Genomic DNA, 15,209 nt, shown 5'->3' with positions numbered 1-15,209 from the left:
GTCAAACTTATCAAATTGTACACTTTAAATACGTGTAGGTCAATGAAAACTCAATAAGGCTATTTTTAAAGTATTCTTTCCAAAGTGATACATTACATCTACTAGGTGGCAGTCGGAACCATAGATTTTGCCAAAATGTTTGATTCTTATCCTCCAGTAATATTTTAGTTTGTAAAATAACATACAGGAAAAGTAATACGAAGGTAGGTCGGCACTGCAGCATATTTTATAAGATTATGATGAAAATAAAAAGGAACGTAATCATAGCAAGTCATTACCAGACTACTATTTATTAGTGTTTTAAAGCTTTAGGTATAGTAAGTATGGAATGCAGAGTAAAGAACAAATATGGTCCCTTCCCCCTCCCCCAATTCCACCAGCAATTTGCAAAGAATCAAGAGGCTGGTTGACGGTTGAACACCTCTATATTTCTATAGCACTTTTGCAGAAGGCCTTATAGTATGTTATCAAAACCACCTGTCACCCCTTGTTAAAAATGCTCTATGTTTTAAAAATTGTAATTAAAAATTTAATCCTATTAATATCATTGCTTCATTTTTTTTTTTGTAACTAGACTGAAATTTCAGCACCAGAATTTTCTAGTTGTCTTCTAAGAAGTCTCCTCCACTATGAAGGAAGGCCTGTCACTCATCCTGCATAGGGATAGGGAGGAATTCCTTTGACCCCCAGGCCAGTTATCTGTTAAAAAAAGAAAAGAGAGAAACTCTGATACAAGGTAATTCACAAATATTCTCCAAAAACATTTTTATGATTCACAATAATATATTTAGCCACCTATTATCCTTGTTTTGTTTCCTATAATAAAAAGGAACTATTTGATTAGGTATTTATGGTCCAACCCAATTATTCACATAGATAATAATTCAACTAGCAACCATTTACAACTAGGATTGAAAACTGAATTTATTTCTATCTTCTTCCCATCTGTTAAGAAAGGGGTTTGCGCCAGATGACTTCTACATTTCTTTTCAGCTCAAGAGATCTATAACTCTTATCAGTGTTTATTTCACTGCCAAAAAAAGTTAAGAACCTGAAAATATTCTTGCAACATCAAAACAATCAACTAATCTTATAAATGTGTTTCAAACACTGGTTTTCCAAGCCTATTCTACTGATTTATAGAATTTCAAATACCACTGAAGCAAAAAAATATTTTAAAGCACTGTACAAAGTGGGCTGAACACATTGTCCTGGACTTCAGGTCTAGAAAATCTCAATAAAATGTTTTTAAGTCTAGCATGATGAGCTTAAATGCCAAATACAATTGTGTTTGGGAAGTATGAAAAAGCACCAATCACTCAGTTACTTAACCGAAGATCTCCCACCTCACCCTCAAAATAAAAGAAATAGCCAGATCACCTTGAAAATTCCACCAGCTTCAGGTTGCTGCAGTAGACCCTCGGGGTCCATCCCATCCCGGGCACTGGTCACATACATTTCAGAGTAATCCTTCCCTCCGAAGCAGCATGAGGTTGTTTTAACAACAGGCAACCTCACAGTTCGGAGTCTTTTCCCTAGGTCACCAAATATTTCATTTAAAGTCTAGCTCTAGCAAATTTCCACCCGCACAACTTTTCGGGACCCCTTGTGGAGCAATAGGAAAGTTCAAAGACGATTTGGAGGTCAGACTTCGCCCAGGTATTTCACCTACCTTCCCTGACAATTTCTTCTGGGCAAAAAAGATTTACCTCTACAGGAAAAGGAGTTCTTACTATAACGTTTGGGCTATATCTTTGGCCTTTATTTCCAAAATCATCCAATTGAGACCTTTGAATATATCTCTATATAACTTTATTAGTGATGAAGTTTCTCTGGCCCCTAGTGTCTGGTGTTTCCTAGACATGGAGGGGGTTTTTCATTTTGCTGTGGGCCTACCTGTCTCAGGATCCAAACGGATCACTCTTCCTCCATTGTAACAGGCCACCCAGAGCTTCCCCTCAACATCAATACACATTCCATCAGGGATTTGTTCTTCTTTCTCCAGCTTGTAAACACTTCTGCGGTTGGCTATGGTTAAAAACAAACAAACAAACAGACAAACCAACCACACACACCCACCCCAAAACCACAGGCCCCTCAATACTGAGCGCCAAACAATTAGCAATCAAGTTGATTATAAATACTGATCACTTCTGCTTATCCAGTGTCTGGCAAATGGGTACCACAGGTGGGATGATTCAGGAGGATTCCTAACTCTAAAAATGTCCAAAAACATGAGTGGGCACCCCTCAACAAAGGATTTGTACTGTAGGATTTGGGGTGGATTCACTCCTTTTAGTTTGGGTACAGACACAGCTACTTAAGCTTTCAGAGGAGGAGAGAAAAAAGAAAGCAGAATTCTTAATAAAATAACAAAAGATCTTTTTGAGGGACCTGAACTGAAGCCCTGCATGCCCACCTCAGACACACTTCAGTCTGTGGTCAGACCTTTGCTGTTTTACTTTCAAAAAAATGCCTACTTTGGGGAATTCCCTGGCGGTCCAGTGGTTAGGACTCCATGCTCTCACAGCCGAGGGCCCAGGTTTGAGCTGCCAACAATTCACGCACAAAAACTAACAAGGTGTATGAGTTCTGTTTCTGCCCAACTAAATGCTCCAAAATCACCCTATCTAAATATTAGAAGAGCTTGTTTCTGAAAAGAGGGGTATTCTGAAACCAACTGGACGGCCTTAAAGGGAATCATAATGTACAAAAAACAAGCATCAAAATCCGGAGGAACGTTACACTACAAAATCCAGGTCATTACAGTAATCAGATTGAGGTATAAGGGAAAAAATGTTAAAACCATGTGTAAGTAAAGTGGGTAAAAACAGTCATGAAAAAGAGCACTACATATTTCAAAGCAAAACATCTGTGCTGGAATATTTTGCCTCTGATTAAATCTACATGAGACTCATGATTTTTTTCAAGTCATTTTTATGATTGGTTTTGCTCTTGTGGTCTGGCACCTTTCATGCAAGTTTCAAGCACTCCTTTTTAAATTCTTTCCAATAATTCCTTCCCTCCCAGTTTCCAACTATGGCTCATTTAGATCCCGTTGGTGGAGTTGAACAATCTGCAACTACTTTTTTTACTTTTCCATTTTGAAAGGTTGTTAATTTGTCTTTAAGTACTTGCCTATAGTTAACTAAAGTACAAATAAGAAATATCAACCCCAAACTCTAATTTTCTGTTCTTTTGTCCCATTCTGCTGTATACTATTTGCCTTTAAGCACCAGCTGGTAAGACAGGATCCGTTTTACAGTGAGCCTCTTTCTAGTGATGGTTGCAAGAAAAAGGATTAAGGACCTAGCCATATTATGCCAACTGTGACCATATTTAGTTGTGCTGAGAGCCATGGCTTGACCGGCAGTATAGTCGTCTGTGTAATCATTACAATATTGGAATCATAACATTAGGCAGTTCTTTGTTTGAAAAGTAAGGACCTTTTCAAGTGGGTTAAGGGCGAGGCAGCCTGCTAGTCATATGCATATGAAAAAAATACCAGCAATATTAAGAAAAATAATGAAAGAGTACATACAGATCTTTCCTGTCTGCAGGTCATAGTCAAAAGCATCCACGGAGTAGGACAGGCTATCGATGTAATAGAAGATTTTGTGGTCCAGAGACCAATCCAAACCATTGGAGATGTCCACCTGGTCAAAGTACTTTTCCACATGGTGGTCGGGAAAGAGGGAGTACAGGGACCCTTGGCGCCGCTCCAGAACTGCTGGAGCTGTTTCCTCAGCCATGGTACCTACAAAATTATCAGGCGGCTCAGAGAAGAACACAGAATTTGAAGTATCACCTAATTGGTGGCGAGTTCTTGAGTTCTCCATTTTATCCTCTAGTATGTCCTGGCCTGAACTCAACCCAGCCTGAAACTTGGAAGTGAGCACCATGGTGCAGGCAGAAAGAGGTCCGAGAGAAACCTCTAGATCTGGCACAAGGAGCAGAAAACACTCCTACGGCTCTGAGAGAGAGAGAGGAAGAAACCCCCTGCTTATTTTCTACTCCTTTTTCTCCATTTTCTCATGCACCAGCCCCCAGGCAATTCTGCAGTGAGGGTAGCAAAGGCAGAGCGTGGTCAGCAACAGGAAACTACAGGAATCAAAACTGTGAGGGAAGGCGACATTCCTCTCCATTTAGTGAAGCTGCAGGGACAAAAGGGCAGATCAAACACCGTTGCTTTCATGTTCTCTCTCTCTCTCTCCCCTCCTGCCACTTGGCCCTGGAGGCAGAACAGCCATAGAAGTGGGTGGTTTCTGACTGGAGGAGTGAAAAGGAGCTACAGGAAGCTGGAAAGTACTAGAAGATAGTAAAGAGGGATGATGTTCAGGAATGCAACCCCATAAAGTTGTTTGTGATCTACTGGGCTCATCTGTTTGTACACGCATGGATCTGATTCTAATTAGCATGCTAAAGATTTGGAGAACGGAGCTAATGGATAGAACTCCTTCTAGGGCTCAGACTTACCACTGAGTGGCGCACCTAATGGCACCTAATAGAAAGTAAGTTGGAACTTGTGATCTGAACCTAAACATACAGATTGCTTACTGAAACAAATACATCAACATTCTCCATAGGATTTAAACAAGACCCAGCATCTCATAAGGTAATAGTCAAAATGTCCAGGATACAATCCAAAGTTACTTGGCAACACAAAGAAGCATGAAAATCTCAAGTCGTATAGGAAGAAGAATCAAGAGGCAGACAGTGAGATGGCACAGATGTTGGAATTACTTGACAAAGACTAAAGCAACTCTTATAAAAATGCTCAAATGAATGATCTGCAGAGTCTTAAAACAAAACTCAAAATAGCAGCAAAGGAGGAGAAGATATAGAGAATCCCCAAGTGAAAATTTTAGAACTGAAAAATAAAATCAATGAAATAAAAAACCCACTGGATGGACTCAATAGCAGAATAGAGATGATAGAGGAAAGAGTCAGTGTATCTGATGCTAGATCAAGAAATTATCCAATCTGATCAACAGAGAGAAAAAAAGACTGAAAAAAATATAGAGTGTTAAGGACCTGTGGGACAACAACAAAAGAGCTAACATATGTGTCACTAGATTCCTAGAGAAGAGGACAAAGAATACAGGGCCAAAAAATATTTGAAGAAGTAATGGCTCAAAACTCTCCAAGTTTGGTGAAAAGCATAAAACTATATATTTGAGAAGCTGAGCAAACCCCAAACAGGATAAGCCCAAAGAAACCTATACCCAGACACATCATAATCAAATTTCTAAAAACTTAAGTTAAATAGGGACTTCCCTGGCAGTCCAGTGGATGGGACTCCATGCTTCCAATGCAGGGGGCACGGGTTCGATCCCTGGTCGGGGAACTAAGATGCCACATGCCACGTGGCGTGGCCAAAAAAAAAAAAAAAAAAGAACAAACAAACAAAAACCCAAAAAACAAACAACCAAACTTAAGTTAAAAAGTTAAATAGAAATCCTTAAGATTAATGAAAGAAAAATGACATACATACAACATATAGGAGAATAATGATTTCAATGACTGTTGATTATTCATGAGAAACTGTGGAGGTCAGAAGAAAGTGATACATTTTTAATTTGTTGAAAGAAAAAAAAGTGTCAACCTAGAATTTTATATCAAGTGAAAATATCCTTAAAGAATGAAGGTGAAATAAAGACCTTCTCCTGTGAAGTAAAACTAAGAGAATTTATAGCCAGCAGACTTGCTCTAAAAGAATTGCTAAAGGAAGTTCTTCAGACAGAAGGGAAACAGCAAAAGGAAAAATACCAAAAGGAACAACAGGAATGAAGAAAGAGCAATAGAAATAGCACGTATATGAATAAATATAATAGACTATTCTTCCCTTTAGTTCCTTAAAATATTTCTGATGATCAAAAGCAAAAATTACATTTTCTGATGGGATTTTAAATCTATGTATGTAAAGACAACTATGACATAAATGGGTGATTGTCAATTGAAGTGGTAAAATATTGGTTCTAGATAGACTGTGAAAAGTTAACTATACATTTGAAATCCATTCAGGAACCCTTAAAAAACTATACAGAGAGATATAGTGAAAAATCACAATAAGTAAATTAAAATTGAATTCTAAAAAATATTCAAATAACCTAAAAGAAGGCAGGAAAGGGGAAACAGAGTAACAAAAAAATACAGAGGGAAAGAAGAGAAAACAAATAATAAAATGGTGGATCTAAGTCAAAGCATATCAGTAATTACATTAAATGTAAATAATCTAAACACATCAATTAAGATAATGTCAGAATAAATTGTTTGAAAATAGAACTATATGCTGTCTATAAGAAACTCACTTCAAATATAAGGATATATGTAGCTTAAAAGTAAAAGGATGGGAAAAGACCTATCCTATGCAAATATTAATTTTAAAAAACTGTAGAGGCTATGTTAGTATCAGACAAGATATACTTAGAGCAAAGAAAACTACCAGGGATAAATAGGAGTAACTACATACTGTGAAAATAGTCACTTGACTAAGGAGACATAATAATCCTAAATGTGCATGTGCTTAACAACAGAGCTTCAAACTACACAAGGCAAAAGTCAGAACTGAAAGGACAAACACACTAATCCATAATTCTGGTTGGAGATGTCAGCATCCCTTTCTCCGTAATAGATCCAAGTAGATAGAAAATCAGCAAAGAAATAGAAGAACTGAATCCCATCAACCAAACTGGACCTAAGTGACATTTATAGAGAACACTCCATTCAACAACAGCAGAATACACATTCTTCTCATGTGCCCATGGAATATGCACTTAGACTTGAGTGTGATCTCAGAGGACAGAGCAGAATTTAACATAATGAAGAAATTGGAAAGCTCATTTACTATAACATGCGCCATCTGAAAGAAGGGTGAGTTAGAGGAAAATGGACTGAAACTGGGAAGCCTGAACAGCAAGCCAGACCTCCCTCCCTGTTTTTTTTGCTATAGGGCAGTTGGGCTTGTTTCTATTATTTCTATTCCACCCCCACCCACCCCCTTCCCCCACTATCTGCCTCACAGAAAGAGATGCCTGGAACATGAATGTGGATCCCCCACTGCTTAGAAAGGGCTCTTCCTTAGTGGGAAAGAAACTGGAGCCCTGGTTTATCATCATCTAGTAGTGAGCCCAGACAGGTGAGACCTTGGGTGTTGGGACACCTTCAGGGTACCACCCACCACTAAGAGACCCCCATCCAGACTATCAGATGACCCCACCCTTTTCTGGGCGAGGGACAGCTCTCAACACCTGCTGAAAGCTATAAACTCTCTCTAGAAAAAGTTTCTCAGGTGCTTCTGACAGATGCACATGACCAGTATGTATGCACACTGATGCCTACAATTTTAAGGGGTCTCCAGAGGGCAAAGGTTAAGAATTGGGGACTCCAGGCTAAGAACTCAGGCCTCTGAGGGCATTTTAATTTTGTCTCACCAAGTGCCACAGAGCTGTAAACTTCTAGCCATAAGGGAGAGAGAAAATCAACTTCAACAGGAGGTAGAGTATCCAATCATATTTCTTCACCCTGCAGAAATTACTGGCAGAAGGGCTTCCAATGGATTCTCATCTTTAATCTTTCAACCTGTCCTGGACTAGATCTGTGGTTGTGTAAAGTCCAGGAAGATGGGAAACAATCCACACCACCTGCTCAGATCTTACTTACCTTCCATGTTGAAAGTGAATGGAGGGACTTCCCTGGTGGTCCAGTGGCTAAGACTCCACGCTCCCAATGCAGGGGCCCCGGGTTCGATCCCTGCTCAGGGAACTAGATCCCACATGCATGCCGCAACTAAGAGTTCACATGCTGCAACTAAAAGATCCTGCATGCCGCAACTAAAGATCCTGCGTGCCGCAACAAAGACCCAGCGCAGTGAAAGAAAGAAGGAGAGAGAAAGAGAAAGGAAGAAAGAAAGGAAGAAAGAAAGAAAGAAAGAAAGAAAGAAAGAAAGGAAAGAAAGAAAGAAAGAGAATGGAGCCAGGACAGCATGGCTGATGACGTGAGGGGCAGAGTGGGGAGGTGGAAACAGCAGGGATTTAGAATCAACTTTGGCTAACTACAGGGTTGTTAGGATGGGAGCTAAATGAGAACTAAATGTGAAATGCATTATTTAATTTCAAACTAGAGTTAAAATTCATTTAAATCTGTATATAAGTCATTCTGCAGCCATCATAATAAAGATGGCTTCAAGTGAGAATCATCAAGGAATGTAAAACCTAAGGAAGATATTTTGATGAGGACCAGGATATTTGCTTGGACTTAAAGTATCTCCGCATGTTGTAGCCAGCCTCTAAGATGACCCACAATGATCCCTGCCTCCCAGTATTCACACCCTTGTCTAGTCCCCTCCATAATTTTGTGACCAATAGCACATGGCAGAAGTGATGCTATGTCACTTCTGAGATTGGTTATAATAGGACTGTAGCTTCCATCTTGGGCTGTCTCTCTTTCTCTCTCTCTCTCTGCCTCTCATCACTGGCTCTGGGGGAAGCCATGTCCCGGGCAGTCCTATGGAGAGGCCCACGCAGTAAGGAAATGAAGCCTCCTGTCAACTGCCTGCCATGTGAGTGAGATTTGAAGCAGATCCTCCAGGCCGCTTCAGAGACTCCAGCTCCCTCCAAGGCTGTAGCCCCAGCCAACAGCTTGACTGCAACTTCAGGACATAGCCTTGAACCATCCAGCCAAGCCAGACCCAGGTTCTTGACCTTCAGAAACTATGTGAGATAATATATGTTTGTTATATTTTATTTTTATTTATGGCTGTGTTGGGTCTTCGTTTCTGTGCGAGGGCTTTCTCTAGTTGTGGCAAGCGGGGGCCACTCCTCATCGCGGTGCGTGGGCCTCTCACTAACGCAGCCTCTCTTGTTGCGGAGCACAGGCTCCAGACACGCAGGCTCAGTAACTGTGGCTCACGGGCCCATTTGCTCCGCGGCATGTGGGATCTACCCAGCCCAGGGCTCGAACCCGTGTCCCCTGCATTGGCAGGCAGATTCTCAACCACTGCGCCACCAGGGAAGCCCTGTTTGTTATTTTAAGCCACTAAATTTCAGGGTAATTTGTTACACAGCAATAGATCACTAACAGACCCCACAAACTGCTTATAAATTGCAATTTAAAAATAGTTAACTATGCAGCAGAGAAATCTAAGACCTCAACTGGGTGATCAAAACTGACATCACCAATGAGGGACAGATGGTACCCAGATGGGATACCCCGAGAAGGACAGAACAGCACCTATGCAGTGATTCCAGCCATGAATATGTAGCATCAACCTAATCACAAGGAAACATTAGACAAACGCAAAAACATGAGGAATGTTCTGTTAAAAAAGAGGGGAGTTGGGTGAGATTGTAGTCTTCAAAAATGGCAATGTCATAAAAAACAAAGAAAGGCTATGTTCCATTCCAGATGAAAGAAGTTTAAAGAGAAATGACAACTAAATGCAGTACATAATCCTAGACTGGATTCTGTACTGGAGGGAAAGAATGCTATAAAGGACATTATTTGGCAAATTGACAAAACTGAAATATAGATAGTACATCATATAAAATTGTCATAATGTTAAACTTCTTTGAGTTGATTACTGTACTATGGTCATGTAAGAATACGTCATTTTTTTCTTGGGAGATTCACACTGAAGTATTTTAGAGGTAAAGGCACATGATATATGCAACTTACTTCCAAATGATCCTGGAGAAAAATGTTTATGTATTGAGAGAGCAGTTGGAACAAAATGTTGACAATAGGTGAGTCTAGGTAAAGGCTATACAGGTGTTGTTTGTACTATTGTTACTTTTTTCTTCTGAAAGTTTGAAATTATTTCCAATTTAAACAGTAACCACAACACAACCTCTATCTTAAAACTCATTTAAACTACAAAAATACAATACAAATTTTAGTCTGCTAGAGACAGCAGTTGAAAGGGATATCTATGAAGTTTTTCTCATGGGATTTTTTTTTTTTGATACAAGTGACTTAAGTAATAATAAGAGAAGAACCCAAGACCTGTTACGAATACTTCTTTTACTACTGCAGCTGTGAGGCTTTTGTAAGTCATATTCTGGTCTTCCCCAAAGCTCAGTAAGTAGGTGCTAAAGATAAACCATACCGGCAAAGTATCTCCCAGCGGGATCCACCTTCCCATCATTGAATCGATTGTTTTTCTTGTCTTTATCTACTGTGGCCAAGACAACTGCTGACTGATCTTCCCAGTTCAAAGCACAGAACTTTGTTCCAACTGTGGCGACGTAGCCTCCTGACTGGCGAAGGGCCACAGAGCTGACTGGGGCATCTGCAGAGGTAAAAGCAGCAGTCAGAGGGCAGCCAGTAGTCACACTGTGTCCATCACGCCACCCGGCATCTCTAAGAGGTTGCAGCTCTTTTGGCAAGGGGAGTGCTCCCTCCTCTCTGTTGAATAGTGACGGTTACATAACCGAGTATATTCGTTGAGCATGAACTCCGTGTGCTGTTCCGGGCAGCATGGATGGAAAGATGAACGAAACCCAACTCCTCTGGAAGCTCCCAGTCTAGCGGGAGAAGCAGAGAAGTCAAACCACAGCAGCCGCCATACACTGGGGCAGGTGCCACAGCAAGTTCAGAGGAGAGGTTCCTAAGGGGGTGGTGTGTAAACCAGGGCAGTTGTCACAGAGCAAGCGATGCTCAGTTTGCCCGATCTTCAGGAAATGCAGGGACACAAACTGTGTTTAGTTCCAGGAACTGGGTTTTGTGTCATCTCTCTCTCCCTCAAGTACAGGGCTTATCTTTTTTTTTTTTTTTAATTAGGACTTGTCTTTTTTTTTTTTTTTTTTTTTTTAGAATAATTCTTTATTTTTATTTATTTATTTTTGGCTGTGTTGGGTCTTCGTTTCTGTGCGAGGGCCTTCCCCAGTTGTGGCAAGCGGGGGCCACTCTTCATCGCGGAGGACTTGTCTTTTTAAAGGGACCCTAGTTTGTATGTATTTAATTGAAAATTGTTTCTTAAATCCTTTTTGGAAGTAAGCATGATTAAAAATAATAGAAATGTAGATGCAGTGATTTAAAAAATCACGTCTTCCTTATACTACTATATTTTGTATATTTAAATTTTAGGTTTTCTGGGTTTAACATTTTTCCACGTATAAGGAAACTTTTTTTTTTAAGTGGAGAGATTGATTACCATGGTGAGTACTCACAGGAAACAAATTGACAGACTTTATTGTGAAAACATTTCCTAAGCATCTATTCAGTGCAAGACGCTTGGTGCCCTGTGCAGAAGTTAATTCGAGCCGTGGAGTGTCCCAGGGAATGTGCAAGACACTAGTAGGAGCGTCATATCCTCATCAGGGATCCGAACCTGTGGCCTGAGGCTTCTGTTAGCTTTTAAGCTACTGTGGACAGCACAAGCCCTTCCCAGGGTTTGGGGTTTTTTTTTTGTTTGTTTTGTTTTTGTTTTGAAGATTAGGGGTAGGAATATATCCCTAATGTGTGCATGCTGGGAAAGAGAGACTAGGGAAGGTGATGGGTCCCTCCCCCAAGTCTGATCACAGCGGGTCACAGTCATTTTGCCTTTAGCCACAGTCATGTCCGTGAGTGAATTAAAAGCTGTTCCCTCTCATCTAAAAAAAAAAAAGGTCCCCAGTTCTGGGTTGAGAGAGAGCATCCTGAGGTCACAGGAATTCCTGGTATCTCTTTCCCACGAACACAAGAATGAAAAGAAGAAACTTCTTTATCTCTAGTCAAGCCCATACCCTTGGGCCATAGAATGTGATAAACCCCTCCATGGGAAATCACAGGGCCATTAACAGAATCATACTCCAATGCACTCGAAATTCCTTTGTGAATCCTATTTTGAACAGTGAACAGAAAGTCCCGGTTAATGCTTTCTAAGTCCAAAAGCTCCTCTTTGCACAAAGAGGGCATATATCTGTTGTTATTATTATTATTATTTTTTTTTTGCAAATTAAGGCCTTGGCCTGACTCAAGGTAGATAACCTTTGCTGTGCCACAAGCCAGGTCTCCAACTTTCACGGCTGTTAACTGAAGGTATTAAGGAAAGATCCTACCGTGACTCACCATCCAAAACACAATGGGGAATGTTGCCCGGCACCCGCAGGGGAAGAGGAAAGTATTCAGATTTTACTCCTGGGTCAAAGTGGGGGACACAGAAAGGATGACAATCCAACAGTTTTCAAGCATATTCAGTACGCTTTAACAAGAAGGTCCCGGAGGAATGACACATTCGGTGACCGCCCCTCCCCAGGGAAGAGATGGCTGTCTGGGCAGATCCAAGCCCATCCTTCATCCTTACCCACGGTCACTTGCTGCACTTGCTTGCTGAGCGAATCCCACCGGCAAACCGTTTTTGCAGGAATATCTACGAAGAGCAGAGAGTTGGATGCCTCCTCCCACACTGGAGACTCACCGCAGCGCCAGTTCTCCCGCAAAACACACTCAATCTTAGCGGAAGACATTGTCATGGGGGAGATTTACTGAAGACAACAGAGATAAAGTGAAATGTCATCGCATGGAGCAAATTCAGCAAAACACCTAAGACGCTGGTAAGATCCCAACACAGATTGAGTTTTTAAAATCAGAACTGGAGGGCTTCCCTGGTGGCGCAGTGGTTGAGAATCTGCCTGCTAATGCAGGGGACACGGGTTCGAGCCCTGGTCTGGGAAGATCCCACATGCCACGGAGTGGCTGGGCCCGTGAGCCACAACTGCTGAGCCTGCGCGTCTGGAGCCTGTGCCCCGCAACGGGAGGGGCCGCGATAGTGAAAGGCCCGCGCACCGCGATGAAGAGCGGTCCCCGCACCGCGATGAAGAGTGGCCCCCGCTTGCCGCAACTGGAGAAAGCCCTCGCACGAACCGAAGACCCAACACAGCCAAAAATAAATAAATAAATAAATAAATAAATAAATAAAATCAGAACTGGAAAGGCTGGACACACTTTCCCCAGATCAGAACAAAATATGCAATGTGGCAGGACGAGACAGATAAAAAAGAAGAAAGAGCTGATAGGCCATAACACAAGAGATCTTCAATCAACTTACCGGTGCTTTTTTTTTTTTTTTTTTTTTCAAGGTTTCTCTTAAAAAGAGAGAGAAAAAAAGCAACACTCCAACATCCACACCTTGGCGCTAGTGACCCCCAGAGAGAGCTGGCTGCTTCTATAAGCCAAGGCTGCCTTTATGCCAGCACCCAAGCCCCCAAGGCGGGTCAGGGGGTGGGAAACTCCCTCATTGGTGGCCCTCTGGGCGTCCTTCTCCTGCTGCCCTTCCCATCCGTGCATGGTGTTGATTGCCTTCTCTGACGGCCCAAAGGCCAATCTTCCTGCTCTGCACTTTTCTGAACTGCATTTTTAGAAATGCAGTTCATCAGTGATAATACACTAAAGTAGAAATAACATCCATATTCTTTTTTTTTATTGAAGTATAGTTGATTTACAATGTTGTGTTAATTACTGCTGTACAGCAAAGTGATTCAGTTATACATATATATATATGTATATACATTCTTTTTTTAATATATTCTTTTCCATTATGGTTTTTCATAAGATGTTGAATATAGTTCTCTGTGATGTACAGTAGGACCTTGTTGTTTATCCATTCTATATATAAAAGCTTACATCTGCTAATCCCAACCTCCCACTCCATCCCTCCCCCAGCCCCCTCCCCCTTGGCAACCACCAGTCTGTTCTCTATAACATCCATTTTCAAATTCAGACAATGGAAAGGGGGGAGAAAAGGACATCGTTGGGGCACCACTGTAGGAAATGACAGCCCCTCAGCTATTTCTTGCTGCCTAGGAAGGCACCATGCCAGTTTGGCAAGGAGTCTTGAACTCCACAGGCAGGAACATTCTATTCTGGGACTTTAGGCCAGAGGCTGTGACCAGCGAACAGGTAGAAGAAAAAGAAAAATTATCAGAAAAGAAAAAATCCTTACTTAAGAAACCCACGTGGGAGAGGAAAGACAGACAACTTTCAAGAGCCTTCTCTCTTTCCCAGACTGCGTCCTGATGATGATCAAAACTGCCTGCATCTTCACCCTTCTCCTTGACAATTATCTGATTTGGAGTCACTGGTCCCACACATGGATGGGCAAATTAATGATAGGGGAAAATAATCTTTGGTTTAATATTACCTTCGATAAACCGCTTTTTTTTTTTTTTTTTTAAAGAAACACAGCTCAAATCGTCCTCAAATGCTGCCTGCCAGCGCTGTAGCATTTGCAGTCCTCACTGGCTGTTAAAAATTGGCAGAGGTTCTAAAGGCCTTCCGGCTGTCAATCTGAGATAAGGCCCAAGATCAGACGCGGGACTTTTGCAATCGCAACTTTTAACCCCACGCTCCGTGGTGCAAGCCGGGGGGAGGGGGTGTCTGGCAAATGTCCCTTTTCTGCTCGGGCCACCTGTGCGGGCGCGGGGCCCGGTACTGGCTGGCGGCGCGGCCGCGGCCTCGGGTGCCCCCGGGAAGCTGAAGGTTGCGCCCGCCTCCTCCCCAGCCCCGGCCGGCCGAGTGGGGTGCGCGCGGGGCGCGGGTCCCCGGGTGGCAGAGGGGGTCGGTCTCCTTTCAGCCGCACGGGTTTGGGGATGGGGCTGGCTGTCGCCAGATGTCCCCTCTCCAGAGAGGGGGCGGGGAGGCCGGCCTGAGCAGGGCACTCACCAGCCTGATGACTTGCAGGGGGCTCGGAGGTCAGGTGGCAGAGCAGGGCCCGAGGTGGAGAGTCACCCGGCCGGGGCTGTGGGTGGAAACCGATTCCCTCCACGCCTTCCCTCCTCCTCGGCAGGAAGAATCCAGCAGAGCCCGCCGGGGCAGGGAGGTGGGACAGAGGCTTGGAGCCCAGTGAACCTAAGCTTTGGAGTTTGGACGGATAGCTAAAGGTAATCTCTGACTTAACCAAAAAAAGTTATCCAAATGCCTCACTGAGAGATTGGGTCGAGGGTCCGGTTAAACACAAACAGGTTCAAAAGGAAAGTTCAAGCGGTTAAACAAATCCTATTTTCCTAGTGGAGAAGAGTCAACTGGAGGCCAACTCTCGCAAAATGTTTTTGGTGGGGCAAGAGGAGAGGCTTTATTTGATGCTTAGTGAAATAAGTCAGACAGAGAAAGACAAATCCTGTGTGATATCACTTATAGATGGAATCTTAAAAATACAACACACTAATGACTATAACACAACGAAGCAGACTCACAGACATAGAGAACAAACTAGTGGTTACCAGTGGGGAGAG

General features: G+C 42.3%; 1 protein-coding gene across 1 annotated transcript; it reads right to left on the bottom strand.

The window, feature by feature from the left end:
- Positions 1–270: 270 nt before the first annotated feature.
- Positions 271–14,731, bottom strand: RGN (regucalcin). Its single transcript, XM_059910652.1, has 7 exons — positions 14,641–14,731; positions 12,284–12,464; positions 10,106–10,288; positions 3,542–3,757; positions 1,897–2,028; positions 1,381–1,535; positions 271–699 (listed from the first exon to the last, which is right to left on the bottom strand). The coding sequence occupies exons 2-7, from the start codon at positions 12,450–12,452 to the stop codon at positions 649–651; spliced, it is 906 nt and encodes a 301-aa protein (XP_059766635.1). The 5' UTR covers positions 12,453–12,464; positions 14,641–14,731; the 3' UTR covers positions 271–648.
- Positions 14,732–15,209: the final 478 nt, after the last annotated feature.

Source organism: Balaenoptera ricei, chromosome X, assembly GCF_028023285.1.
Source record: "Balaenoptera ricei isolate mBalRic1 chromosome X, mBalRic1.hap2, whole genome shotgun sequence".
Classification (NCBI taxonomy): domain Eukaryota; kingdom Metazoa; phylum Chordata; class Mammalia; order Artiodactyla; family Balaenopteridae; genus Balaenoptera; species Balaenoptera ricei.
The sequence above is the reverse complement of the archived record's forward strand: the minus strand, read 5'-3'. Positions and strand labels throughout refer to the sequence as shown.

Coding starts and splice junctions, on each gene's coding strand:
- RGN (XM_059910652.1), bottom strand. CDS start 12,452: ATGACAATGTCTTCCGCTAAGATTGAGTGTGTTTTGCGGGAGAACTGG. Junction 3,758..10,105: donor CGCTGGGAGATACTTTGCCG/GTATGGTTTATC, acceptor ATAATTTTGTAG/GTACCATGGCTGAGGAAACA. Junction 1,536..1,896: donor CCGTTTGGATCCTGAGACAG/GTAGGCCCACAG, acceptor TTGGTGACCTAG/GGAAAAGACTCCGAACTGTG.